Source organism: Dictyostelium discoideum, assembly GCF_000004695.1.
Source record: "Dictyostelium discoideum AX4 chromosome 2 chromosome, whole genome shotgun sequence".
NCBI classification, from domain to species: Eukaryota; Evosea; class Eumycetozoa; order Dictyosteliales; family Dictyosteliaceae; genus Dictyostelium; species Dictyostelium discoideum.
The window spans coordinates 8,435,754-8,463,289 of record NC_007088.5 but is presented as its reverse complement, the minus strand read 5'-3'; the positions used below and the strand labels follow the sequence as shown (position 1 = coordinate 8,463,289).

The following is a 27,536-nucleotide window of genomic DNA, read 5'->3' as shown; positions in this document are numbered from 1 at the left end:
TAAAAAATAATAATAATCACATATCAAAAAAAATATAGTGTTTACATTAAAAACATTTTTTTTTTTTTTTTTTTTAATAATTAATTATAACATTTTTTTTTTTGATAATAATAAAAATGAAATATTTAGACAATATTTCTAATAAATCATGGTTAATTGTAACTCAAAGTTGTTTGGGTGGATTAGTATTTGGGTATGCTACTGGTATTATTGTTGGTACATTGGACCCAATTGCAATTAAATTTAATACATCAACAGTAATAAAAGGAGTAATTGTTTGTAGTATTTTAGTTGGTGCTTTAATTGGATCATTTGCAGGTGGATTTGCTGCAAATAAATTTGGTAGAAAACCATTATTACTATTTACTGCTTTAACATGTATTTGTGGTGCAATTGGATCAGGTTTAGGTGAAAATGTCGCAACTATTTGTATTTTAAGATTTATCCATGGTTTAGGTGTTGGCTCTTCATCAAGTGTTTGCCCATTAATGGTTGCCGAAATGGTACCAATTAAAAGAAGAGGAATATTTGGTTCATTTTTTCAAGTAGTTATTATTTTTAAATTTAAACATAAATTAATTATTTTTTTATTAATTATTAATTTTTTTTTTTTTTTTTTTAAAAAAAATAAAGATATCAATTACAGTTGGTATTTTAATTGCAAATATTTTAGCATATGTTATTAAAGGTAATTGGAGATTAATGTTTTGCTTGGGATCAATTCCAGGAGGTTTATTGTTTTTTGTTTGGTTTGTAATTGCAGAATCTCCTGTTTTTCTTGCAAAGAAATCAGCAAAAACAACAACAACAACAAATCAAGAAAGCAATGAAAACCAAATTGAAACTCAACCACAAAATAACCAAGGTACTAAATTTACAATTATTTTTTCAAAAAAAATGAGAAAACCAATGTTAGTTGGTGTATTATTAGCAACTTTGGCTCAATTAACTGGTAATTATTTATATATATACTTTTTTTTTTTTTAAAAAATTTATTTTAATTTTTATAATTTTTTTTTTTTTTTTTCCAAACAATTTTAAAAGGTATAAATGCATTTATGTATTTTTCAAATACAATTTTTAAAGATGCAGGAATTAATAATCCAGAGATTGCATCAGTTGCATTACAAGTATGGAATGTATTAACAACATTAATTGCTATATTTTTAGTTGATAAACTTGGAAGAAGAGTTTTACTTTTTACTGGATCAATTGTAATGACAACTTGTGATTTATTAATAGCTTTGTTCTTTGTTGTATTAACTGGTAGTGCAAAAGGATGGTCTTCAATTGTATTTTTATTTATTTTCGTTGGTGCATTTGAAGCATCAATTGGAACATTGGTAAGTATTTAAATTATTTAATTTTTAAATCTTTATTAATTATTAATTATTATTTTCTATTATTTATTATTTATTATTTTAATAAAAAAAAAGTTTTGGTTTGTTATAAATGAAATATTACCAGAAGACAGTAAAAGTATTGGTGCACCAGTAATAAATGCATGTCAATGGACTTTTAATACAATATTATCATTCTTTTTCTTGGTAGTCGTAGAATATTTAGGTCAATCAACAATGTTTTGGATTTTTGGTGGAATTGGTGTATTTTGTACAATATTTTTATACTTTAATTTACCAAAATCATTGGGAACTTCAAAAAATACAACTGAAGATATTAGTATTCCACAAGATCAACTAGAACAAACAATTGAAGAATTAGAAAATGAAAAAAATAACGAAATTAATTCAAGTAAATTACCACCTGCTCAAATGCAAGCTTAATAAATAAAATTTTAATCTTGATAATAATAAATATTTATTTATAAATTATTCATTCTTTGAACTTTTGAAATTTATTAATATTATTTTTATTTTATTTTTTTAAAATTATTTGAAAATGTGATCTTTTGGTGAAAAATTAGGTGATATTTCAACGTGTTTAATTGAAAAATTTTATCAACTTCAGGTTCAATAAATCTTTAATTATATACTCTCCTCATTAGTTGATTCACCCATTGTCTCGGTAATTTTAGTTGAATCTTCTTTCTTTATATGAATGGAAAATTCTCTTTGTGCTGCCCATTTACCTTTGAACCATTGTCAACAATTCTCTTTATATATGATTTTAGAAGGATAATTACTAGTTGACTGATGAAAAAAATATAACAATATGGATATTATCAAAATTATTATTTTAGAAATTTAATTTTTGAAAAAAAAAAAAAAAAAAAAAAAAAAAAAATTAGTTTGAAACTTTTTTTTTTTTTTTTTTTTTTTTTTTTTTTTTTTTTATTAAATTTTTTAAAAAGATGAATAAATTACAAAGCATTCAAAATGATGTACTTAAAATTTGTAAAGTAATTGGTATTATAATGATAATATCATTGTCTATTCTAAAAATTATAAATTCCAATCAAATTGAACCATATGTTGTAAGTGTTTGTTTTTGAAATTAATATTTTAAAAAAAAAAAAAAAAAAAAAAAAAAAAACAATACATGAATGAAAATCTTTTTTTTTTTTAAATATTAATATTTTCTTAATTTAAATTAAAAATAAAAGGATGAAATATTTCATATACCACAAACTATTAAATATTGTGAATTTAAATTTAAAGAATGGGATAATAAAATAACGACATTACCAGGTTTATATATTTTAGCATTAATTTATTCAAATATATTATCAATGTTTGGTATTGGTGATGGTATATGGATATCACATTGTTCAGTAGTTGTATTAAGATCATTCAATGTATTTTGTTTGATAATAACTTTTTTTTCAATTTATGAAATTTTGAAAATTTCAACCTATAATCTATTATTATCACCAGCATCATCATTATCATCATTAAAAATTAATCAAAAAGAAGTGATAGAAAATAAAAATTCAATTAATAATACAATCATTTTAAGAACAATCCATTTATCAATATTCCCTATTTTTTATTTTTTTCACTTTTTATTTTATACAGATGTAGTTTCAACTTGTTCAATATTTTTAACATTATTATTTTCTTTAAAAAATAAATTTAATTTATCTTCATTTGTAATTATTTTCTTATATTTAAAAAAAAAAAAAAAAACAAAATTTATATATATATTAATTTTTTAATTTATTTTTTTTATTTTTAATTCTATATAAAAGTTTGGATTAATTAGTGTTACGATTAGACAAACAAATATAATTTGGGTATTTTTTATTACAATTAATAATATTTTAAAATTATATGAAGAAAATAAAGAAAAACAAAATTATATATTTAAAGAGTTAAATTTAATTAAAGATATTATAGAATTTATTAAATTTTCAATTTTCAATTTATTATTAATAATTAAGAAATTCATTGGATTTATAATGGTTGGAATATTATTTTTAATATTTCTTTATTATAATGGTAGTATTGTAGTTGGTGATAAGAGTAATCATGAATCATCATTTCATGTATCACAATTATTTTATTTTTCATTAATAACAATGTTATTTTCATTACCATCAATTTTAATATCATCATTATTAAAGAGATTTGGAAATCAAAATGAAGGAAATCAAAATGAAAATGAAAAGAAGATTCTTCTATATGATCCAATTGAATTTTTAAAAAATATTAATTTTAAATATTTAATAGTGATAATTATTGGTATGGTTTTAATGATTTGGAAATTTACATATACTCATTTATTTTTGTTATCTGATAATAGACATTATACATTTTATATTTGGAATAGATTTATTGAAAAGTATAGCATTGGCCGTTATTTACCAATTCCATTCTATTGTTATAGTATTTGGTTCATTTGGAAAGTACTCTCCGAGAATAGATCAAAACTTTGGTGTATTTTCTATTTCCTATCAACTGCAATGGTTTTACTACCAAGTCCATTGGTTGAACCAAGATATTATATTGTACCTTTCTTTTTATTCCAATTAAATCAATTTCATTATTATAATAATTTCATCATACAAAGTAAAACTATGCGAGGAAAGAAATTAAATTTTAAAAGAGTTAATCAATTAATAGTTTTAGATATTTTATATTTTATTTTAATTAATTTTATTACAATTTTTATTTTCATTAAATTCCCTTTTATTTATCCAGATGGTACAATTGGTAGATTCTTTTATTAAATTAAATAAAATAAAATAAAATAAAATAAAATAAAAACAAAAATATTATTTTAATTTATATACAATTTTAATTTTATTATTATTATTTTTTTTTTTTTTTTTTTTTTTAATAAATCCAAGTTGTAATTGCAATTCTTGGTTCAAAATTACATTGTAAAACTTCATGTTCTAAAAATGGACTTAAAAATATTAATAATCTATCAGCTATTGGTTCAATATCTATAAATTCTTCAGTCTGTTTTAATTCTTTTTGATTTGTATTATTTGGATTATTAGTATATAATCTTAATTCTCCACCATCACCTTTCTTCCAATCTTTATTAACATAATAAATCATTGTAATTCTTCTTGATATTGTTAATGATTCTGAGGAATAAAATGAATCTCTATGTTTAATATATCTACCACCATTTAAATAAACTGCTAATTGTGTCTTTTTTTTTTTTTTTTAATTTTTTTTTTTATATACAAATAATAAAAAATACAAATGTTAACATTTTTGAAAATTTAATAATAAAAATAAAATGAAATTAAAAAAAAAAAAAAACATACTTGAGTTTTAATTGAATTAAAATTTGGTATAACATTATCAAATTCATTTTTTATTAAATCTAATTTATCTAATAAATAATTAATATTTCGAATTGTTGATGATAAATCTTTATCTTGAATTCTACTATTTGAATCTCTATGTATCCATTGAATATAATCACCTCTAATTGATTTATCTTTCCATTTATCTGTACCTTTGTTCATACCTGCTTCTATTAATTTATTTTCTTTAAATTGATTGTATGACTTTATTTTACCAAAAAATAAAAAAAAAAAAAAAAAAAAAAAAAAAAAAAAAGAATTAAAACCTAATTTATTTTTATTTTTTTTTTTTTCCACTTACTTCATCATAAATTAAATTTATTTTATTTAAATCATTTAAAAAATTATCAATTATTAAATAACCTTTTTTTTCTAATTGATTTAATGATTCTTTGTTGAAGATTTTAAAATTTTCTATTTTTAAATTACTGGTTAAATCAATTAGAACATTTGAAACTTTTTCATTATTTATTAAATTGTTTTTGTTGTTACTGCTACTACTTTCATCATTATTTTGTTGTGGTTTACTAATTAAACCTAATATTTGTTGTCTTATGTGAGGGGGTAAGTTAGAAATATCCATTAATACCCGAAAGTAGTTCTTACCACACCAATAAATGTAAGGGAGTTAAATTTTTAGCAATAATCTGAAAAAAATTATAAAAATAAAAAAAAATAAAAAATAAAAAAAAAATTAAAAAATAATAAAAAAAAAAAATTAGGGTCTGAAACTTCCAAACAATAATTAATTTTTTGCAGATTTTTTCACTGATGACCAAAAGTTCTGTTTTTGTTTTATAATTTTTTTTTTTTTTTTTTTTTTTCATTTTTATTATTTTTTATTTTACTCTCAAACAAATATTATTATTTTGTATAAATAACAAAGAGAAAGAAAGAAATAAAATGAGCTTCAAAAGTAAAATGAGAAAAATTAAATTCAAACTTTTCATTTGTTTTGGTAGATCAAAGGTAATTACTTTAAAAAATATAAATCGTATTAATTTTAAAATGAAAAAAAAAAAAAAAAAAATCTTATTAATTTTTTTTTAAAAAAAAAAAAAAAGATTTAAAACAATTATGTTTAGATATAAATTAGATTTAGAAAAATTCAATTATTTAGAAAAAAATTAATAAAAAATTAAAGTTGAATTAAATTAAAAAGTTTTTATTTATTTATTTATTTTTTTTTTATTATAAGTTAAGGTTCTTTTTTTTTTTTTTTTTTTTTTTTTTTTTTCTAATTAATTAATTATTATTTGTTTTGTAATTAATTACAAATTATTATTATTATTTTTTTTTTTTTAAAAAAAAAAAAAAAGAATAAAGTTTAATAATTTAATTAAGCAGAAACAAGAGTTTTTGTAGTTGGTTTTGTAGTTGGTTTTGTAGTTGGTTTTGAAGTTGGTTTTATAGTTGGTTTAATAGTTGGTTTTACTGTTGGTTTTACAGTTGGAGTTTTAACTGGTGGTTTTGAATTACTTTCAATTGGTTTTGAATTGGTTAGACGATCTTTGTCATTTTCATATTCAACATAACTTACTTTGAAAGATACTGGACCTTTAATTGAAACACAACCAAAGATATATTCTTGACCTGGATAAATTACTTTAACATTATCTGGAAGACCATAGTAACCACCTTCAAGGAAAGCAACATTCCAAATATCACTTGAATTTCTTGGTTTAAACCAACCACCAGTAAATTCCAATACTTCGACTGCAGCGTTATTTGTATTTTTCATTGTAACTGTATACTTTTGGTATTCAATTTCATTGGCAAACCATCTCATTTGACTACTTGTCTCTGTTACATTGATGACAATACAATCATGACCATCACATGAAACTGGTTTCATTAAATTTCTATATGGATTAGTTGAAATGCATCTTTTGTTTACTTCAATATCATCAATGAAAACCATCTCTTGAACATCTTCACCAGATGCAGCAATTTGAATACCATCATATTGACCTGGTTCAAGTTTATCACAATTGATAACTGCATTTACCCATTTACCAGCTTGAATATTTTTACTTAAAGCTTTTGAAGAAACACTTGGATCTGAAAGAATAATTGATTCATCACCCCATAAGAAAAAGTCTCTTGATACTGCAACCTTATTAGAAGTGAAACGAACAATTACCTTTTGATTGCCAACTTTGTTACCATGTACCCAAAAACTAACAGATGAAATAATTGATGGATCAATTGGATTTTGAAGATTTAAATAAATTGCTTCATAAGTCTTTGGAACAAATGAAATTGAATAACTACCACTATGAACTGGTTTGAAATTTGTAAAATTTCTTGGTTTTGCCCATGACCAATCACTAACTGTATATCCTAATTGATCATCATAAATAACTTGATCAATACCATTAGTACAAATTTCTGTTGATAAAACTCCATAGTTATTAATTAATAAACTACCTAAAAATCCAATTATTAGAATTAATAATAATTTCATTTTTTTTTTTTTTTTTTATTATTATTTAAAAAATAATTATTGTCTTTTTTTTTTTTTATTAATTTATTTTAAATTGAAAATTTTTTATTTAATAAATTGAAATTATTTATATTATTATTATTATTATTATTATTTATTTAATTGATTAATTATTTAATGAAAAAAAAAGATTTTAAAAATTATTTAAATATGTTTTTTTTTTAAAAAAAAAATAAAAAAAAATAGATATTTTTTTATGTATATTATAATTAAAAAATGATCATTTTTACAATTTTCTTTATAAATTTGTATATTAATACAATTTTTATTTAAAAAAATAAATTATTAGATATTTTGTACATTGACACATTTCCCAGTTATAATATAAAAAGAATTTTTTTTAGAAACGGGCTCATTTGATTTTAAAAAAAGGGGTTAACGATTAATACTTTTATGTTCACATTAACCAATATATATTTTTTATAAACAACAATAGTAAATAATCATTTATTTATTTATTTATTAAATAAAAAAAAAAAAAAAAAAAAAAAAAAAAACAAAATTTATTTATATCTAATTTTACACTACATTCACACCCACACACCTTAAACCCATGTGGATTAATTATTTTTTTTTTTTTTTTATTATTATTTTTTTTATTTAATTTTTATTATTTTTTATGGGGTGAATAATTAGTTTTTAGTAAAATGAAATAAAAACTTTAAATAATTTTAATTAATAAATAATATTGATAATAATTATATTAATGGTGGTGATGATGATGATGATGATAAATATTATGTAAATCAATTTGGTATAACCTTTTATTAATTTTTATAGATTTTTGTATTTATACATTATTCAATTTTAGTATGTGGGTTAAAATTAAAAAAAAAAAAAAACCATAATTGTCATTTATATAAAATATTAAATTTTATCTCTACCTCGGTAATATTAATTATATGGTATCAAATAAAAAAATAAAAAGAAATAATATATAAAATAAAAAAATAAATAAATAAAACTAAATAAATAAATAAATTTAAATGAATTAATATAGTGGTTGAGTTTTAAATTAATTATTATAACTATTTTATTATTGGTTGTATTTTATTTATATAGGTGTATCATTTTAAATTAATAAATGATAATTATATAAATATTATTATGGTTGTGACTATTATTTCAATTTTTAAAAGGTTTATTGTTAGATGTAGAGGTAGAAGTAGTTGTTGTAGAATTTTTATTTTTAGTGGATTGGTTTGATGTTGTTGTTATTGATGGTGTTGGTGGTGTTGCCGAAAATAAAGAAGTAGGAGATGCACATTTTTGAAAAAAAGAAGTAATTAAAGATTGTGATGGTGGTTGAGAAGTTTGTAATTGATTTTTTTTTACATTTGGATCAGATTTACTTCTTTTCAAACCACTTTGTTGCGAGCTATTATTTGAATTGTAAGATGTTGGAGATACGTTGGTTGTTTTTTGTTTTTTATTATTTTGTGTTGGTGTTTGTGTTTGTGTTTGTGTTGGTGTTAAGTTTAATTTTGCATTATTACTAAGATTTCCATTTGTTTTAGTAGGTGTTGTAAAATTATTATTATTACTATTATTATTATTATTATAAATTTGTTTTTCAATCCATTTTTGTTGACTAATGAAAACTGGATCATCAAAATCTATAATTTCTTCTTTTATATCATTTTCTATAATTAATTTATTATTATTATTATTATTATTATTATTATTATTATTATTATTATTATTATTATTATTATTATTATTATTATTATTACTATTATTATTATTTTCAGATAAATCATTAAAATTTTCTTCTTTTTCAATTTTACATAATGCTGAACTATTATCACTTTGTGTTAACAATTTACGATCACTAATTAAATCATCAGAACAATCCCATATTAAATCATCAGTAAATTCGTCTTTAATGAGTGTATTTGATGTTTTTATTTTTGTTGTAGTTGTATCTGTAGCTGTTAATGTATTTATATTGGTAGTTGTAGTAGTGGTAATTGGTATTAATTTTTTATTATCTTCATCAATAATTGGTTCTGATTTTGATTTAAAAAATGATTGAAAGAAATTCGTAACTGGCTGTGCTGAAAAGAATGAAGCAATTGTAAGTTGTTTCTTTTTTTCATATAAATCTGAAAAATGTGCTAATATATTCTGTATGAAGGAAAAGAAAAATTAATAATTTAATTATTAAATAATAATAAAAATAATATTTTTTTATTATTTAAAATAATAATTTAAAATTATTTTTAAAATATAATTAAAAAAAAAATATAAATATAAATATAAAAAAAAAAAAACTTACTTTAACTTTAATTGGTGAATCACAATCAACAGTTGGAATAATTTGAGTTGGTCTAAAATGATCAATACAATCTCTTAATTCATTAAAAGAACTATGTTCACTATAAGCTACACTATAAAAAGTTGTTGGACCTCTATTGAGATAAGTTATTGATTTCTTTGCTTGAGTCCAACCAGTTGGACGAAAACCAATTACTCTTTTATATTTATTATTACTTGAATCTAATAATGATAGCATATTATGATAGGATAACATTGACATTGTTACAGCACGAAATGGTGTAATTAATTCATTTGTAGTGAATTTATTAATATCTAAACAAGTTGATAAACAACAGAGTATTGCATATTTTTCATTTGAAACATGTACTGGTTTACCCTCTTGTTTTGCAATCTCTAATAATATTCTCTCTTTTCCAATGACATAAGTACCAAATAAGAATAAGGTTTCACCATCATTTTCTTTTCTAACAATTGATGCAACTTGTTTAATGATTTCAGGTTGTGGTGGGAAAACATATTGTGGATCACAATAAGTATTATCTAAATAAAGTTTACTTATAGTTCTACCTTTTAATAATGGATAATTATTCATTGATTGATTATATCTAAAATCACCAGTATGTAAAATACTCTCCTCGCCAATGATTTCACCATCTTTATTTCTTAATGGTATAATGAAAAGAATTAATGCTGAACCTGGACAATGATTTGAATCTAAAAATGCAACCTTAACACCTTGAATCTCTATTAATTTATTCCATTCACATTTAACAATATAACGTTGATCAACTCCTAACTTGTGTGAAACTAATTTACCTGTTTCTTCTGTGCAATAAATATTACCAAATGACCATGTCTTTGTAATACCAACATAATGATCTGAATGAAAATGTGTCCTAAATTTTAAATTTTAAATTTTAAATTTTAATTTAATTAATTTTTATTTTTATCTTTTTTTTTTTTTTTTTTCTTTTTTTTTTTCATTTAAAAATCAAATAAATACAAAAAATAATGAGTAAAATCTTCAGATTTATATTGAAAACCATCAACTAAAAAATTAGTACCATCAATAACTTTAAATGATGGTGGTATCTTTTTCTCTTTTGTTGGTGTTTTTCGTACTTGATATCCTCTTTTCTTTGCTTCTTCTTTACCTGTCTTTTTTAAATCCGATAACCTTTTTTCAAATTTATCATTATTATTATTATTATTATTATTAATATTATTACTATTATTATAGCTTTGATAGTATTTTCTTTTATAATTTTTATTATTATTATTATTATAATTATTATTATTATTATTATTATTATTATTATTATTATTATTTTTATTATTTTTATTATTATTATCATTATTATTTGTTGTTCCGTCATCAAAAAAGAAATCACTATTGTCAAATTCAAAATCACAATCTTCATCGATTAATGATTGTGAATCAATATCTTTTGGTTCATTATAGTCATCATGATCATCATCTTGTTTGACAAGAGTTTGGTCATTTTGATAATTAAATTGTCTACTTGATTGCTCTTCATCCATATCTTTTGGTGCTGAATAATCATCATGGTCTTGTTTGACAACAATTTGATTATTTTGATAATTAAATTGTTTACTTGACTGCTCTTCATCTATATCTTTTGGTGCTGAATAATCATCATCGTCTTCATCGCCATAATCCCATTTTAGTTGTGTAGAAGCAGTTGTTGTAGTTGTTGTTGTTGTTGTTCTTGTTGTTAATACTGCTGTTGTTGTTTTTGTTTTCTGTATATTATTATCTATAAGTCTATTTTTATTAGTTTTTTTGTTTTCATTATTTTTTGACCTTGTTATATATAAATTAATATCGTCTTCGTCATCACTCATTTTTTAAACTGAAAAAATGTAAATAAAAAATAAAATACTTGGGATACAGTAAAAAAAAAAAAAAAATAAAAAAAAATAAAAAAAAATAAAAATAAAATAAAAATTAAAAAAAATAAAGTAAAAATAAAAATAAAAATAAAAATAAAATAAAAAAAGAAAATCAAACACTTAAATAATGATAGTTGAATATTATGTTTTGAACTATCTTTATTTTTATTTTTAGAAATTAATAGATAATCTATAAAATAATGTTTTTTTTTTTTTTTTTCAATTTTTAAAAATTTAATTACAACAAAATATTTAATATATTTGAAACATTAAATAAAAAATTTTATTTAAGACAATTTATAATATTAATATTGAATAATATTATTGTTAAATTAAAGAAATTAAAAAACTAGTGAATTAATTTTTTTATGGATTTTTTTTCATTCAAGGGAATAGTGAAAAAATAAATATACAATAAAGTAATTATCGGAAAATATATTTAAATTATCTTTTTTATTATTATTTTTATTTTTTAATTTTTATATTTTTAAAAAGATAAGACATATAAGAAAAAAGGTAAAAAAAGATAAAAAGTAATAAGAAAAAAAGAAAAAAAAAAAAAAATAGTAATAATATAAGCAATCATTTTATTTTATTTTAATTTTATTTTTGGAAATATTTCAATAAATCCTAGGGATTTATTTTATTAATTTTTGTTGAATTGGGATTTTAATTTATTTACTAATTATTACTTTTTTTTTTTACAAATGGGTTTGAAAAGAAAAAAAAAAAAAAAGAAAAAAAAAATTTAATATTTTAAACAAACTGTTTTTTTTTTTTTTTTTCTTCGATTCTACCATATATTTGATTCCATCACCAATTGTTTCTTTTGTATATATATATAGGAGACAAAAGAATAACTAAAATAATTTATACTATTAATAAACATTAATTTTTTTTTTTTTTTTTTGAATTATTTCATTTTGTAAAATTTATTTTATTACCTTCAATTAATTTTTTTTTTTTGAAATTACCAGGCCGATAGGTTGGGAAATATTAAACATTTTTTATTATTTATTTTTTTTTTATTTTTTTTTATTTTTTTTAATTTTTTCAAAAAAAAAATCTTGGGTTTTTAATTTCAATCTCATTTTATTAATTTTTTAATTTTTGTTTTTATATAAAAAAAAAAAAAACTTTTTAATTTTCTCAAAATTAAGATAGTTGAACATGCAAATTACAGAAAAAGAAACAGTACAAGAAGAACAACAAAAATTACTATATCCACCACCTTCTTTTAGTACAAAATGTCATATATCATCAGTAGAACAATATAATGAAATGTATAAAGAAAGTATTGAATCACCAAATCAATTTTGGGATAAAAAAGCTAAAGAATTTTTAACTTGGTTTTCTGATTATACAACTGTTCAACATGGGTAATTATTAAAAGAAAAAAAAAAAAAAAAAAAAAAAAAAAAAAAAAAATTTAAAAATTTTTTTAATTTTCAATTATTTTTTAATAATTATTTTAGATCATTCGAAAAAGGTGATATTTCATGGTTTTTAAATGGTAAAATTAATGTTTCATATAATTGTATCGATAGACATTTAAAAGAGAATGCAGATAAAGTTGCAATACTATTTGAAGGTGATGAAGAAACAATGGTTAAAAAAGTTACATATAGAGAGATGTTTGAAGAGGTTTGTAGATTATCAAATCTTTTGATATCACTTGGCGTTGGTAAAGGAGATACGGTAGCGATCTATCTACCAAACACACCAACCGCCATTTATTCAATGTTAGCATGCGCTAGAATTGGAGCAATTCATTCAGTTATTTTTGCAGGATTTGGTTATGAATCCATTGTTTCACGTGTTCATGATGCAAAATGTAGAGTGATCATAACGGCTGATGAAGGTTTAAGAGGTGGTAGATATATACCACTAAAAGAAAAGATTGATCAAGTTGTTCAACATTGCAAATTGGTACAACATGTACTTGTTTTTAAAAATACAGGTAGACCAACAATTACATTTAATCCATCAATTGATATTTGGGCAGATGAAGCAATGTTGGATCATCGTCCATATTGTCCACCAGTTTGGTTAGATTCAGAAGATCCCTTATTTATCCTTTACACAAGTGGTAGCACTGGTACACCAAAGGGTTTAGTACATACTCAGGCTGGTTATCTACTATACGCCGCAATGACTCATCGTTATGTTTTCGATTATCACGATTCCGATGTTTATGCTTGTATGGCTGATGTTGGTTGGATTACAGGTCATAGTTATATCGTTTATGGTCCATTGGCAAATGGTGCAACAACTTTTATCTTTGAGGGTACTCCTCTTTATCCAACTCCAGCACGTTATTGGGAAATGGTACAACGTCATAAAATCACTCAATTCTATACAGCACCAACTGCAATTCGTTCACTAATGAAATTCCCAATATCATTTACTCAACAATCCGATAAATCATCCCTTAGAGTTTTAGGTTCAGTCGGTGAACCAATTAATCCTGAAGCCTGGAGATGGTTCAATACAAACGTTGGTGAAGGTCGTTGTGCAATCGTTGATACCTATTGGCAAACTGAAAGTGGTGGTCATTTAATTACTCCATTACCTGGTGTTACTTCAACTAAACCTGGTTCAGCAACTAAACCTTTCTTTGGTATAGAATTACAAGTTTTAGACTCAAAAACTGGTGAACGTTTATATATTAATCCCGATATCAATGGTTGTAAAGAAATTTCTGGTGTATTGGCAATCTCTAAACCTTGGCCAGGTATTGCTCGTTCAGTTTATCGTTCTCATGGTCGTTATCTTCAAACTTATATGACTCAATATAAAGGTCACTATTTCACTGGTGATGGTGTAAAACTTGACTCTGATGGTTATTATTGGATCGAAGGTAGAGTAGATGATGTTATCAATGTTAGTGGTCATAGATTAGGTACTGCTGAATTAGAGAGTGCCCTCGTTGGTTGTTCAATTTGTGCAGAGGCTGCCGTTGTTGGTTATCCTCATGATATCAAAGGTCAAGGTATTTTAGCATTTTGTACACTCAAAGAAGGTTATCAAGAGGATGAATCAAATGTTATTATGATGTTAAAAAAAGAAGTTAGAAATGTAATTGGTCCATTTGCAACACCTGATGTAATTGTTATAACACCTTCACTTCCAAAAACTCGTAGTGGTAAAATTATGAGAAGAATTCTTAGAAAAATTGGTTGTCATGAATCTTCTGCTGAACAATTAGGTGATATTTCAACTTTAGCTGAACCTGAAGTTGTCAAACTTTTAATTGAAAAAGTTTCAAAAGTAATTCCAAAAACTCATTAAAAAAATAAAAAATAAAAAAAAATAAATTCAGTATTCGAAATTATTTATATCTATTGGTCTTTGATAATATTCGCTCATATGTTTTTTTTTTTTAAAAATTAAATGGTATGTCGTTGTTTTTTTTTAGTTATAATTTGTTAAAAAATGAATTATAACTATATATATTAACGTTAATACATATTTTTTTCTTTTCTTAAAATCAATTTTTAAAGTTATTTATATTTTATTTTAATTATTTAATTTTTTAATTATTTTTTTTTTTGTTTTTTTTTTTTATTTCTTTTTTTGTTGAACAAATTAATTCTTGTTTTTCTATATCAATTATATTATTTGGGTAATTTGAATCCAAAAATTTTAATAGCTGTTCTTGGTTTGAAAAAGATAATTGTTTTTCCAATAAATTTAAATGAATGGATGGTTTATAGGATTTTATCATTGCATTTATAGAATAGACTCTAAATCTATCATTTAAAATCTTTTCCAAAAGGTATTTTTCCATATTATAACACGTTAAATATAATTTATTAAATTTACAATAATTATTTTCCAAAACTGATTTAATAATTTCAAATGTATGTTTAATATTTTCATTTGAATAAAAACTTTCATCATTTAAAATTTTTGGTAATAATGATATTAATTCTAATTCTAAATTTAAATAATAATAATTAATATTAGTAAATTTTTTTTTTTTTTTTTTTTTTTTTTCTGAATAATAATAATTTTATTATTTACCATTATCTTTAATAAAAATTAAATTAAATAATAAATCATAAGATATAAATTCAAATTTATTTTCTAAACAAGATTGATCAGAAATTGAATGATATAATTCTTTAATTTGTGATAAACATTGACCAAATTCAATGAAATCTGAATTCTCTAAACATATTTTTGCATTTGCCTCATAAACATTGACAGTGAATTTATTTCTTATATGTTGTACCATTAAATCTTGTCTAATGGATTTTAATTGATCCAATGCATAATTGAAATTTTTATTATTTTGATATTTCCTAATCAATTTTGGAAACCAAGTTTCTAAAATCTCAATGGATCTAATTTTTGCTGGATCAGCTGGTCCTGTTAATCTAAGATATGATTTTTCATAATCTTTACATGTTCCAATAATTGGTTTTACACTATTTAAATCAATTGATTCGTTTGTTAATTTTACATTTTTATTATTATTATTATTATTATTATTATTATTATTATTATTATTATTATTATTATTATTATTATTATTATTATTATTATTTTGATTATTTTGATTATTAAAAACAATTGGTTGTTTAGGTGAGTCAACATTAAATTTTAATGGTCCTCTTGTTGGTGTTATAGATGGTGAATTTTGTGAATTTCTATTGTTATTACTATTATTTCTTTGAATTGGTGTTGAAGGATTTGGTGAAGAATAAGGAGTTAAATCTTCAATATCTCTTCTTTTTGTTATTGGTGTTGATAAATTTGATCTTTGTTGTGGTTTATGTTGTTGTTGTTGTTGTTGTTGTTGTTGTTGTTGTTGTTGTTGTTGTTGTTGTTGTTGGTGTGGTTGTGGTGATGATGATGGTGAATTAAATCTTGAGAATCTAGCAGACATTAGAGAAGATGGTGTATCTTCACCTTCTTGATGATGTTGTTTTTGTTGTTGTTGTGGTGATGATGTAGGTGTTTTTCTTTTTTCATTTTCAATTAAATCCCTTAAATCACCTTTAGTTGGTGTACTACTATTACTATTATTGTTATTATTATGTTGAGGCGATTTCATCTGTTGATGAATTTGAGGATTTTTTTTCTTTTCTTCATTAATTAAATCTCTAAGATCTCTACCTGTAAATTTACCTTGTTGTTGTTGTTGTTGTTGTTGGTGGTGTTGTGGTGGTGATGGTGATGGAAGTAAATTCTTTCTAAAGAAAATATCCTCTTTAGTTCGATAATGTTGTTGAGGTGAAGAGGTTTGATTATTATTGTTATAATTATTTTGTTGTTGTTGTTGTTGGTGTTGGTGTTGTTGTACATATCTATTATTACTATTAATGTTGAATTTATTATTACTATTATTTGCTCTTTTTTGAGGGGTATGATAGGTATCCTCTTCTTCTTCTTCTTCCTCATCATAATCTTCATCATAATCTTGTTCTTGATCCTCCTCATCATAATCGTCATTATCTTCATCATATTCATCATATTCATCCTCTTCCTCCTCTTCACCTTCCTCCTCAACTTCCTCTTCTTCTTTTTTTGCTTTCTCTTTTTGTTTTTTATTTGATGCAGTAGTACTACCTCCCTTTTGAATTGGAATTTGAATTGTTGATCTTTTATTTAATTTATTTGCTAAATATTTAGATTTAATTGAAGTTCTTGGTGTCATTGTATTCTTTTTAAGTGGTGATGCTTTTTTATTAATATTACTTTTATTATTATTATTATTATTATTATTATTATTATTATTATTATTATTATTATTATTATTATTATTATTAATATTATTATTGTTATTTTCATTTTTATTATTTGTAGTATCAGAGATTATTAAACTTTCTAATTTTTTAATATTATCATCATCTTGATTACTTGATAGTTGAGGTGATGCTTGTATCTCTTCATCTTCTTCTGTTATTTCTACCCATGATTTATTACCAAAGATAGACATTCTTATTGTGCCCTATTAATAAATTAAACTGAAGTTAAAAATAAAAAAAAAAAACAAAATGAAAAAAAATTAAAAAAATGGAAAAAAGAAAATTAAAAATTAAAAATAAAAAAAAAATAAAAAAAAAAAAAAAAAAAAAAGATATTTTTGGATTTAAACATTACAAATATCTAAATGGTTTTTATTATTGGATGCATTACTACAACTATTTGCTAAAGGATCAACTTGAATACCAGCTGGTTTAACGGTGCAATTTTCATCATTGAACTCACTCATCCAGGAAGAAGTACTATTACAATTGAAAGTATAGGTAAGACTTTCAAAAGCATATGCAATATTACATTTATTAATCACAAAATAATCAAGATAATTGAAATTATTTTTCCAATCCCCATTGCATTCACCAGAATAAAACACTTCAACAAAAGTATTCGATGGGAAACTAATTGATGACTGTGTAGATAATGAATATACTTTTCCATGGTTTTCATCAACACAATGAGAAAAACATTCACCAATTTCATGTTCTTTCTCTTTAATAATACCACCTATAATAATAATATAATTAAATAAAAAAATAAATAAAAAATAATAAAAATAATTATTCAAAACTAAAAATAGAACACAAAAAATTAAAATAGAAAAAAAAACACAAAAAAAATTAAAAAAAAAAAAAAAAAAAAAAATTATATAATAAAATAATTACCTTGGCAATTATAATCAGTTGGTGAATAAATTGATTGAATAATTGAATTACCATTTGGTGATATTGTTAATGTGCTTATATCTTCATTAAAAATCAAACAAAAACCCTCACTTGTCACTTGACCAGACAATAAATCATCTTGAACACAAGTTTCTGTTGAATCACTACTGCTACCATTGATAAATCTATTACAATTCCCACTGAATTGATAATTTTGTATGGAGATGTATTGAGTTTGAGTTAATGAAATCAAACATGTTAGTACTAATAAAATTAATGAATATAATAATTTCATTTTTTTTTTTTTTTTTTCTTTTTTTCTTTATGTATTTATTTATTTATTTATTTAATTATTTATTTATTTATTTATTTATTTATTTATTTATTTATTTATTTATTTATTTATTTATTTATTTATTTATTTATTTATTTTATTTTATGTGTTGAAGAAAAAAAAAAAAAAATTTTATTGACTTTTACAATTCATTTTTTAAAAAAAAATGAAAATTTGTTTTAAAGTGATATCATTATAAAAAATATCTAAATGTTTTTATAAAAATTTAAAAAATCTCAAAATATCATTTAATTTTTCTAGAATTTATTTATGACATGTTCGAGAAATTTATATATATTTTTTTTTTAAAAAAATAATTATAAAATTCAATTACTTTTTAATTCAAAGCAAAGCATGCTTTGTGTTGTAGAATAGGATTTTCAGAAAAAAAAAAAAAAAAAAAAAAAAAAAAAAAAAAAAAAAAAAAAAAAAAATTTGACAAAGAAAGTACAAACCAATAATTTTATTTTATTTTTGAAACTTTAATAATTTAAATGTTACAATAATCAATAAAGTTGGCACTATTAAAACCACCACAATTATCACCGATTTGGTTAGTATAAGTAATACTTGGTCGAACGGTACAAATTTCACCAGCGTATTCACTAACCCAAGAAGAAGTACTATTACAACCTACAGAAAAGGTATGAGTTTCAATTTCATGTGCAACATTACATTTATTGACAATGTAATATTGAAGATAGTTAAAACCAGTTTTCCATTGTCCATCACATTCGCCATTGTAAGATATTTCAATGTAGGTATTAGATGGGTAATTGAAAGATGTTTCAGTTGAAAATAAATATGTACTTCCGTGGTAATCATCAGCACACTCAACAAAACATTCACCAATTTTAATTGCTCTATTTCCAATAATATTACCTGTGGTAAAATAATAATAATAATAATAATAATAATAATAATAATAATAATAATAATAATAATAATAATTATTTATTAATAAATTTAAAAATATAAAATATATACTATAAGTATTTGCACAACTTCACCAACAAAATCAGTAGTCAATTAATTATAGGAATAAAATATTAAAAAAATAAAAAAATAAAATAATTACCTTGACAATTAAGATCGTCTTTATCATAAATTGTACTAACAACGTAATCACCATTTGATGATATAAGGAATGTAGTTGGGATTTCATTAAATATTAAGCAAACACCCTCATTTGTAACTATACCAGATAATAAATCATTTTGCATACAAATTGCTGCTGATTCGCTTGATGCTTCAAAACTACTTGCTGAATCTGAACTATTTTTACAATTTCCACTAAAATCATACTTTTGAATGGAAATGAATTGAGTATTGATTGACGATACCAAACAAGTTAAAACTAATAAAATTAGTGAGTTTAATAATTTCATTTTTTTATTATTTCTTTCTTTTTTTTAAATCAACTTTTTTAATGTTTTGATGGTTTTTTTTTTTTTTTGACAAAACTAAAAAATTAAAAAAAAGAGATATTTTTTTTTTTTAACATTTTCACTTAAAATTTTGAGTTATTTTTTTTTTAATTAAACCCCAAAAAAAAAATAAAAAAAAATAAAGAATGTAAAAATTTGGAACACTATATATTTTTTTGGTTAATAATAATAAAAAAAAAAAAAAAATTAAAAAAAAATAATTAACCAACAATTTTTATTTTTAAAAGACTTTAATAATTTAAATGTTACAATAATCAATAAAGTTGGAATTATCTAAATCTCCACAATTATCAACTATTGGATAAGATGTGGTAACAGTTGGTTCAACGGTACAAACTTCACCAGCGTATTCACTAACCCAAGAAGAAGTACTATTACAACCTACAGAAAAGGTATGAGTTTCAATTTCATGTGCAACATTACATTTATTTACAATGTAATATTGAAGATAATTGAAACTAGTTTTCCATTGTCCATCACATTCACCATTGTAAGATATTTCCATGAAGGTATTAGATGGGTAATTTAAAGATGTTTCAGTTGAAAATAAATATGTACTTCCATGGTAATCATCAGCACACTCAACAAAACATTCATCAATTTCAATTGCTTTATTTTCAATAATACCACCTGTGGTAAAATAGTAATAATAATAATAATAATAATAATAATAATAATAATAATAATAATAATAATAATAATAATAATAATATTTTATTATTAGTATTTGCCTCACTGCCACCTACAAAATCAGTAGTCAATAATAGAAATAAAATAAAAAAGTAAAAAATAAAATAATTACCTTGACAATTATTATCGTTTATATCATAAATTGAACGAACAATGTAATCACCTTTTGTTGATATAATGAATGTAGTTGGAACTTCATTAAATATTAAGCAAACACCCTCATTTGTAACTATACCAGATAATAAATCATTTTGCATACAAATTGCTGCTGATTCGCTTGATGCTTCAAAACTACTTGCTGAATCTGAGCTATTTTTACAATTTCCACTAAAATCATACTTTTGAATGGAAATGAATTGAGTATTGATTGACGATACCAAACAAGTTAAAACTAATAAAATTAGTGAGTTTAATAATTTCATTTTTTTATTATTTCTTTCTGTTTAAATGAACTTTTTTAATGTTTTGATGGTTTTTTTTTTGTTTTTTTTTTTTTTTTTCGATACCACTTAAATATAAAAAAAAAACAAAAACGTCGTTTGGTAATTGGTGACGAAAATTCAAAAAAAAAAAATAAAAGATTTTTTTTCATAACCGTTTTTTACTCAAATTTTAAAGCGTCACTTTTTTTTCTTTTTCAATTATTTCCGATATATTTTTAAAACCAATTTTTTATTGTTTTTTTGATAATAAGCAAATTTAGAATCAAAAGGTTCTAAAGAAGCATTTAATTGATTGAGAAAGAAACATTTCCATCAACTTTTATAATATTTTTTTTTTTTTTTTTTTTTTTTTTTTTTTTTTTTTTTTGATTGGATTGGATTGGATTAACTATAACTTTGAATTTGAAAATTTATAAGAAATAATTACATAATTGATTTTCTATTATTTGTTATTTTATTATTAACCCCTTTTTAATAGCAATATGCATCAAATCTGGTATTAATAAAATTCTCTGGGAAATTATTCTTTAGAATATCTTTAAATGATTTTTGAAAGTCAACATAAGATAAAATCTTTAATTTTGAAATCTCTGATTTAATTTTGATAAAGGTACTATTATACTCTTTCCATTTCTTTTCAAAGTTTTTTTCCATCTTCTCCTCTGTGGTGTATTGGTCCTGATTTTCAATTTTTGATTCAATTTCACTAATGAATTTGTCAATTGATTCGATATCATTTTTTATTTTTTCTATTTCTTCTTGCAATAATTTTCCTTTTGAAATTTTCAATGAATTTTCTATTTTATTATTTTTTTGATTTTTTGCGACTAATCCTTTTTTTTGATTTTCCTTTTCATATTTTAAATTTTTTAAATTTATTAATTCAAAATTTGGATCTTCTTTTAATTCAAAATTTAAATTATGATAATTGACTTGAAACAAAGCTTTATCATTTTCTTGACCCCATCCAACACGAATTATCAAATTGGAGTATTGTTCCTTTATTGATAGAACAGTACCTGGTGCGTTTATTTTTGCTGATGATGTGGTTTGTTTGGGTTGAAACTTTCTTTTTTCATAAACATTACCAATTTCACATAAATATTGTTCCTTATATTCATTATCTTCATCATTTTTTTCATCATTTTCATCCTTTTTTTCCAAATTTGCAAATGAATTTTTAATATCATTCATTTTGATTTTTAATCCATTAAAATCTTCAAATAAATTTATATTCTCTGTATTGGTGTACTTATCTGAAAAAGAATTCATGGAATTAACAATTGAATTAAGATCTAATATTTTTTCACTTTCCTTTTCATCTTCTTTTAATTTAATTTTAATTGGATAAAATGATTTGGACCAACTACGACCCATAGGGATATTTGTTCCATTAGCCTCCTCTTCAATTTCAAAAATCATAAAATAATGTAAATCTTTTTTTTTTTCCAAAAATGAAGGATAAGGAAGATGTATTTTAAAAACATTGGTATATATTTGGGGTTCAGTGCAGAATTTAATTCCTATATTGATTTATTTCAATTAATAAAATTTAATTGTTTTTTTAATATATAATACATGTTTTTTTTTACATACCTGGTATAACTTGAATTGATTTTTTTAAATCAAGTTTTCCATCATTATGATATTGAATTTGTTTTACATCATGGTATGAGCTGATTTTAATTGTAACTTTCCTTTCTTCACATCTATGCCATGAGGTAAGTAATAAGGTGTAATGCATTTCTATTGAATTTGTATTATATTTCAAATATTTATCATCAGCTGAAATCAAATTCTTCAATTGTTGACTAGTTAAACCATGCTCTCTTAAAAAACCATTCAAGGTTTCAACCTTTCCTTGATTATTATTATTTTTATTATTATTATTATAATTATTTTTATATTTATTTTTATTTTCATTATTATTATTATTATTATCATTATTATTATTATTATTATTATTATCATTATTATTATTATTATTATTATTATTATTATTATTATTATTATTATTATTATTATTATTATTATTATTATTATCATTATTATTATTATTATTATTATTATCATTATTATTATTATTATTATTATTATTATTATTATTATTATTATTATTATTATTATTATTATTATTATTATTATTATTATTATTATTATTATTATCTCTATAATTATTATTATTATTATTATTATTATTATTATTTCTATAATTATTATTATAATTATTTTTATTATTATTATTTTTATTATTATTATTTATACTATTATTTCCATTCGATTTATTATTAATTTTATTATTACCTTTATTATTTTTATCATTTTTATCTGATTCTTCATCAGAATTGGGTGGTAAATACACACTACCACCTGACATATTTATTATTAATTTTTTTTTTTTTCTCTTTTTAATATTATTTGGTTTTTTTAAAAAAAAAAAAAACTTAAAAAAAAAAAATTCTTAAATCCAAAAAATAAAAATAAAAATTTAAATCAAAAAAAATAAAAATAGATATTTATTAAATTTTTGATTGGATAAAAAAATTGGGTTAAAGATTTTTTTTTTAAAAAATGCACTCCAACTTTCAAAGAAATTAAATAAAAAAAAAAAAAAAAAATTAAAGAGATTTAATCCTACTACAAATTAATAATTATCCTTTATTTTTTTTTTTTTTTTAAGATATTTTTAAAAAAAAAAAATAAATTAATAAACCCAGTTTTTGTAAATAAAATCCAATTAAAAAAAAAATTGAACTGTTAAATTTGAGAAGTAATAACCCAACAAATGAGAATGAACCTGATTTATATTTGATTGTTTTTTTATTATTATTATTTTTTTTCTTGGGCATTGAACCAATGGAAAATAAAACAAACTAATAATCGAAATTTTTATTATATTTTTGTTTATATTAAAAAAAAAAAAAAAAAAAAAAAAAAAAAAAAAAATATTCTTGGTGTATTAATTTGAAAAATTTTTATTAATTATTTGGATATTTATTTTTTGGTTGTTGAGAATAAGTAAAATTAAAATTAAAAGATTCTAAAGAACCCCAATTAGTGCCAATAGACATTTTAATTGGCAAAGGAACATTCAATTTAACAACATTTTCCATTGACTCTTTTATAATTTTTGCTGATTGGTCGATATCAGTTAAAGGTACTTCAAAGAGTAATTCATCATGAAGTTGTAATACCATATGAACATTGATTGATAATTGATCAAATTGTGATTGAATATTAATCATTGCTAATTTTGTAATATCGGCAGCAGTACCTTGAGGAACAGAATTACGAGCACCTCTTTTAATTTTACCAATATCTTTTGGTAAAGTTTTTGGATCATGAATTGCCGAGAAATTTCTAATTCTACCAAATAAAGTTTTAATATAAGCATCAATGAAAACTCTATCTTCAATTGACTCTAAGAAATCTATTAAAGTACGATAGGTATTTTTAAATCTTTCCAATTGTACTTTTGCTTTTTCTTTATCAACTTTTAATTCTGAAGCAATTGAATTTATACCCATACCATAAAGAATACCATAAACTAAATGTTTAGCGAAATTTCTTTCTTCATCTGATACCTTTTCATAATCAACACCACTTAATTGATGAGCGATACATTTGAAAACATCTAATTCTCTACTATAGTTAAACATTTCAATTAAATTTGGATCCTTTGAATAATGTGTTAAAATTCTCAATTCCAATTGACTATAATCTGCTGATAATAAAACATAACCATTGGCACAAGTAAAAGAATTTCTAAGTGATACTTTCGTAAAACTACAACGTGATTCAATTTCCAATAGATTCTTAAAATTTTGATCATTTGTATAATCAAATGTATGAATTTCATCTTGAAAACTCTTTATAGAATCCTGTGATTGTAAATCAGTTTCCGATGGAGCAACTCTAAACTCAATTGGATGAGAAATATTTTGAAGATTTGGAAAAGCCATTGAAATTCTACCAGTTGGTACAACAGTTTGTTGAATGGTTGAATAAATTCTTCTCATATTGAATCGATCTGAATGATATTCATACTTTCCCAATATATCAACATAATGGGTAATATGATGAGTTAATTTACGAATTTCAATTATTAAACCTGGTAATGGATGATGATGACTAATATGTTCTAAAACTGCTCCTTTGGTTGAATAATTTTGTCTTCTAACCCCACCACCACAACCACCACCACCTTTATTACCATTATATTGTTGATTGGCTTTTGCAATCTCTGGTACTGGTATCTTTAAATCTTGAAATAATAATTGTGAAATATCTTCTGTACTTGATAATGAAAACACTTTACCAGGTAATAACACCTTTGCTTTATATTCTAAATAATTGATTTTATTTTGAACTTTTTCTCTACCACTTTCACAAATCTTTTCATTAAATCCAATTCCAACAAATTCCATCATTGCAAATATTGGTAAAATTTTCATTTCAATCTCTGAAAATATAAATAAACTTTGATTTTCTGCACTTTGAATAAATAATGTTGAAAGTAATTGTCTCATTGTTATAAATGATCTAAAACACTAAATAATAATAAAAATAAAAATAAAAAAATAAATTAATTTAAATAATAATTAAAAAAAAAAAAAATGATTTTAAAATAAAATTAATAATTACAGTAAAACAAGATCTATCAAAATTATTATAATGACCAACTATTTTCGTTTTAAAGGAATTACGAGTTTCAATATAAAGTTGATCCAATGTTCTATCTTTATTAATTTCAGAGTTCAAAACCCAAGATGCAACTTTTGGATCCATACAACCATATTTTAAGTAAATACCTTTATGTGCTAATAATTTTAATTGTGGTTTCATATTGTATTGATATTTAAAACTTGTTGGATTTTCAAAAACTTCTTTTAAAAATTCCCATCTCTCTTTAATTTGTTCCTCTGTATATTTAGTAAATCTTGAGAATCTTAACTTTTCTGAAATTATAAAATCAATTGAAATTTCATTTTGTTTTTGATTTTTCTTTTGTTGTCTTTGTTGTCTTTGTTGTCTTTGTTGTTGTTGTTGTTGTTGCTGTTGTTGTTGTAGTAGTAATTTTTCAAAATTATAATATTCTAAATGATCATTACTTAATGGTAAATAATATACAACTTGACCAGTGACACCAAAACTAACCATTATTCCATAGATATTATAGAGTTGAGGTAAAAACATACTCTCCTCATCAGTTGATTCATCCATTGTCTCCGTAATTTTAGTTGAATCTTCTTTCTTTATATGACAACAAAGTGTAAATGAAAATTCTCTTTGTGCTGCCCATTTACCTTTGAACCATTGCCAACAATTCTCTGTTATCGTATGAGTTTTAAAGGGATAATTGCTAGTTGATAATCCATAATTTTCATTATCTGACCATGAACTTGATATACCATGATGCTCTCCAACATCTTCATTTCTTAAGTTTATTAATTCCTCAATTGTAACACTATTATGAAATATATATTTTTTATTAAAACTACCATTGCTGTTATTACTACCTGCACTACTTGATCTATCTTCAAATGATTTATTCAAACCACCATCACTACCTTTTGAACAATTGGATTTTATAGGTGACATTGATGAAGATAATGGTGATTTAGTTGGTGTTAAAACTAGTGTATTATCGAAAACTGTTACAACTTTATTATTATTAATGTTGTTGTTGATGTTATTATTGTTGTTGTTGTTTTTATTGCTATTACCAATAAGGTCACTATTAGTATTTTTGATAATATTATTGATTGGATTACTTAAATTTGTTAATTTTTGAATTGGTGGTTTTGCGAATGAAGGAACTGGTTTTTTAAATGGTAAACTAGGTTTAATTGGGTTACTAAGTACAATAGATTTCGGTGGATTATTATTATTATTATTATTATTATTATTATTATTATTATTATTATTATTATCAAATACTTTATCTGTGTTAATAGGTGTTGGTAATGGTGGTGGCTTTGTTGGAAATCTAGGTCCAATCAATGGTGGTCTGTTTTTTGATAATGTTGTTGTTGTTATAGTTGTTGGTAATGCTGTTTCAGTTTTTGTTGCTGCCTCTGTTTTCGTTACTGCTGTTGTTGAGGTTGTTGTGGTTGTTGTTGTTTTTGTTGTTGTTTTTGCTGCTATTGGTAAAACTAAATTATTTCCATTTACTTTATTGACTAATGATGTATCACGAGGAATAGAGGCAGTGGTATTTTTGGCACTTTCTATAGGTGATAGATTACTAAATGAAAAATCTATAGAGCAATCCAATCCATTATCTATGTATCTTAATTTTGATGGACTTTCATCGATACTGTCTTCACACTTTCTTTTTTCATTCAAACTTCTAAAATAATTATCTTGTTTATTTTCAGTGTTCCCTGCTGTTACTCCATTAAATTTTTTATATTCTACACTATTTACATTATTTACATTATTTTTATTATTATTATTGTTGTTTATATTATTACCATTGCTATTTATATTGTTATTATTATTATTATTTATATTATTATTGTTATTTATACTATTGTTATTTA

At 21.8% G+C, this 27,536-nt stretch overlaps 13 protein-coding genes across 13 annotated transcripts in view; 3 read left to right on the top strand and 10 right to left on the bottom strand.

The window, feature by feature from the left end:
- Positions 1–116: 116 nt before the first annotated feature.
- On the top strand, positions 117–1,784 carry DDB_G0277773 (sugar transporter family protein; the record flags this gene model as incomplete). Its single annotated transcript, XM_637406.1, has 4 exons — positions 117–545; positions 634–952; positions 1,045–1,343; positions 1,437–1,784. 4 exons carry the CDS (start codon positions 117–119, stop codon positions 1,782–1,784), a joined length of 1,395 nt encoding a protein of 464 aa, XP_642498.1.
- A 527-nt stretch (positions 1,785–2,311) lies between these two features.
- Positions 2,312–4,129, top strand: alg10 (dolichyl-phosphate-glucose alpha-1,2-glucosyltransferase; the record flags this gene model as incomplete). The annotated part of the gene is made up of 4 exons (XM_637405.1): positions 2,312–2,434; positions 2,564–3,049; positions 3,149–3,968; positions 4,101–4,129. 4 exons carry the CDS (start codon positions 2,312–2,314, stop codon positions 4,127–4,129), a joined length of 1,458 nt encoding a protein of 485 aa, XP_642497.1.
- A 106-nt stretch (positions 4,130–4,235) lies between these two features.
- Positions 4,236–5,306, bottom strand: phyA (prolyl 4-hydroxylase; the record flags this gene model as incomplete). Its single annotated transcript, XM_637404.1, has 3 exons — positions 4,236–4,562; positions 4,682–4,927; positions 5,025–5,306. The coding sequence occupies 3 exons, from the start codon at positions 5,304–5,306 to the stop codon at positions 4,236–4,238; spliced, it is 855 nt and encodes a 284-aa protein (XP_642496.1).
- Positions 5,307–6,062: 756 nt separating this feature from the next.
- Positions 6,063–7,190, bottom strand: DDB_G0277757 (hypothetical protein; the record flags this gene model as incomplete). Its single annotated transcript, XM_637403.1, has 1 exon — positions 6,063–7,190. The coding sequence occupies one exon, from the start codon at positions 7,188–7,190 to the stop codon at positions 6,063–6,065; it is 1,128 nt and encodes a 375-aa protein (XP_642495.1).
- A 1,164-nt stretch (positions 7,191–8,354) lies between these two features.
- Positions 8,355–11,375, bottom strand: dclre1 (DNA repair metallo-beta-lactamase domain-containing protein; the record flags this gene model as incomplete). Its single annotated transcript, XM_637402.1, has 3 exons — positions 8,355–9,356; positions 9,508–10,405; positions 10,513–11,375. 3 exons carry the CDS (start codon positions 11,373–11,375, stop codon positions 8,355–8,357), a joined length of 2,763 nt encoding a protein of 920 aa, XP_642494.1.
- Positions 11,376–12,593: 1,218 nt separating this feature from the next.
- acsA (acetyl-CoA synthetase) lies at positions 12,594–14,714 on the top strand (the record flags this gene model as incomplete). The annotated part of the gene is made up of 2 exons (XM_637401.1): positions 12,594–12,802; positions 12,899–14,714. The coding sequence occupies 2 exons, from the start codon at positions 12,594–12,596 to the stop codon at positions 14,712–14,714; spliced, it is 2,025 nt and encodes a 674-aa protein (XP_642493.1).
- A 244-nt stretch (positions 14,715–14,958) lies between these two features.
- Positions 14,959–17,370, bottom strand: DDB_G0277813 (SAC3/GANP family protein; the record flags this gene model as incomplete). Its single annotated transcript, XM_637400.1, has 2 exons — positions 14,959–15,362; positions 15,450–17,370. The coding sequence occupies 2 exons, from the start codon at positions 17,368–17,370 to the stop codon at positions 14,959–14,961; spliced, it is 2,325 nt and encodes a 774-aa protein (XP_642492.1).
- Positions 17,371–17,523: 153 nt separating this feature from the next.
- On the bottom strand, positions 17,524–18,371 carry DDB_G0277753 (hypothetical protein; the record flags this gene model as incomplete). Its single annotated transcript, XM_637399.1, has 2 exons — positions 17,524–17,918; positions 18,077–18,371. The coding sequence occupies 2 exons, from the start codon at positions 18,369–18,371 to the stop codon at positions 17,524–17,526; spliced, it is 690 nt and encodes a 229-aa protein (XP_642491.1).
- A 672-nt stretch (positions 18,372–19,043) lies between these two features.
- cfaB (counting factor associated protein) lies at positions 19,044–19,798 on the bottom strand (the record flags this gene model as incomplete). Its single annotated transcript, XM_001134586.1, has 2 exons — positions 19,044–19,292; positions 19,529–19,798. 2 exons carry the CDS (start codon positions 19,796–19,798, stop codon positions 19,044–19,046), a joined length of 519 nt encoding a protein of 172 aa, XP_001134586.1.
- A 298-nt stretch (positions 19,799–20,096) lies between these two features.
- cfaA (counting factor associated protein) lies at positions 20,097–20,970 on the bottom strand (the record flags this gene model as incomplete). The annotated part of the gene is made up of 2 exons (XM_637397.1): positions 20,097–20,488; positions 20,661–20,970. The coding sequence occupies 2 exons, from the start codon at positions 20,968–20,970 to the stop codon at positions 20,097–20,099; spliced, it is 702 nt and encodes a 233-aa protein (XP_642489.1).
- Positions 20,971–21,462: 492 nt separating this feature from the next.
- Positions 21,463–23,368, bottom strand: DDB_G0277807 (hypothetical protein; the record flags this gene model as incomplete). The annotated part of the gene is made up of 2 exons (XM_637396.1): positions 21,463–22,514; positions 22,588–23,368. 2 exons carry the CDS (start codon positions 23,366–23,368, stop codon positions 21,463–21,465), a joined length of 1,833 nt encoding a protein of 610 aa, XP_642488.1.
- Positions 23,369–23,969: 601 nt separating this feature from the next.
- DDB_G0277751 (hypothetical protein) lies at positions 23,970–25,520 on the bottom strand (the record flags this gene model as incomplete). The annotated part of the gene is made up of 1 exon (XM_637395.1): positions 23,970–25,520. The coding sequence occupies one exon, from the start codon at positions 25,518–25,520 to the stop codon at positions 23,970–23,972; it is 1,551 nt and encodes a 516-aa protein (XP_642487.1).
- A 61-nt stretch (positions 25,521–25,581) lies between these two features.
- Positions 25,582–27,536, bottom strand: part of DDB_G0277749 (hypothetical protein) — a gene marked incomplete at both ends in the record, with an annotated part of 3,522 nt that continues 1,567 nt past the window's right edge. The window contains one exon of the mRNA XM_637394.1: positions 25,582–27,536. This exon is cut by the window's right edge and continues 1,567 nt beyond it. Within this exon, the coding sequence (XP_642486.1) occupies positions 25,582–27,536 (1,955 nt within the window).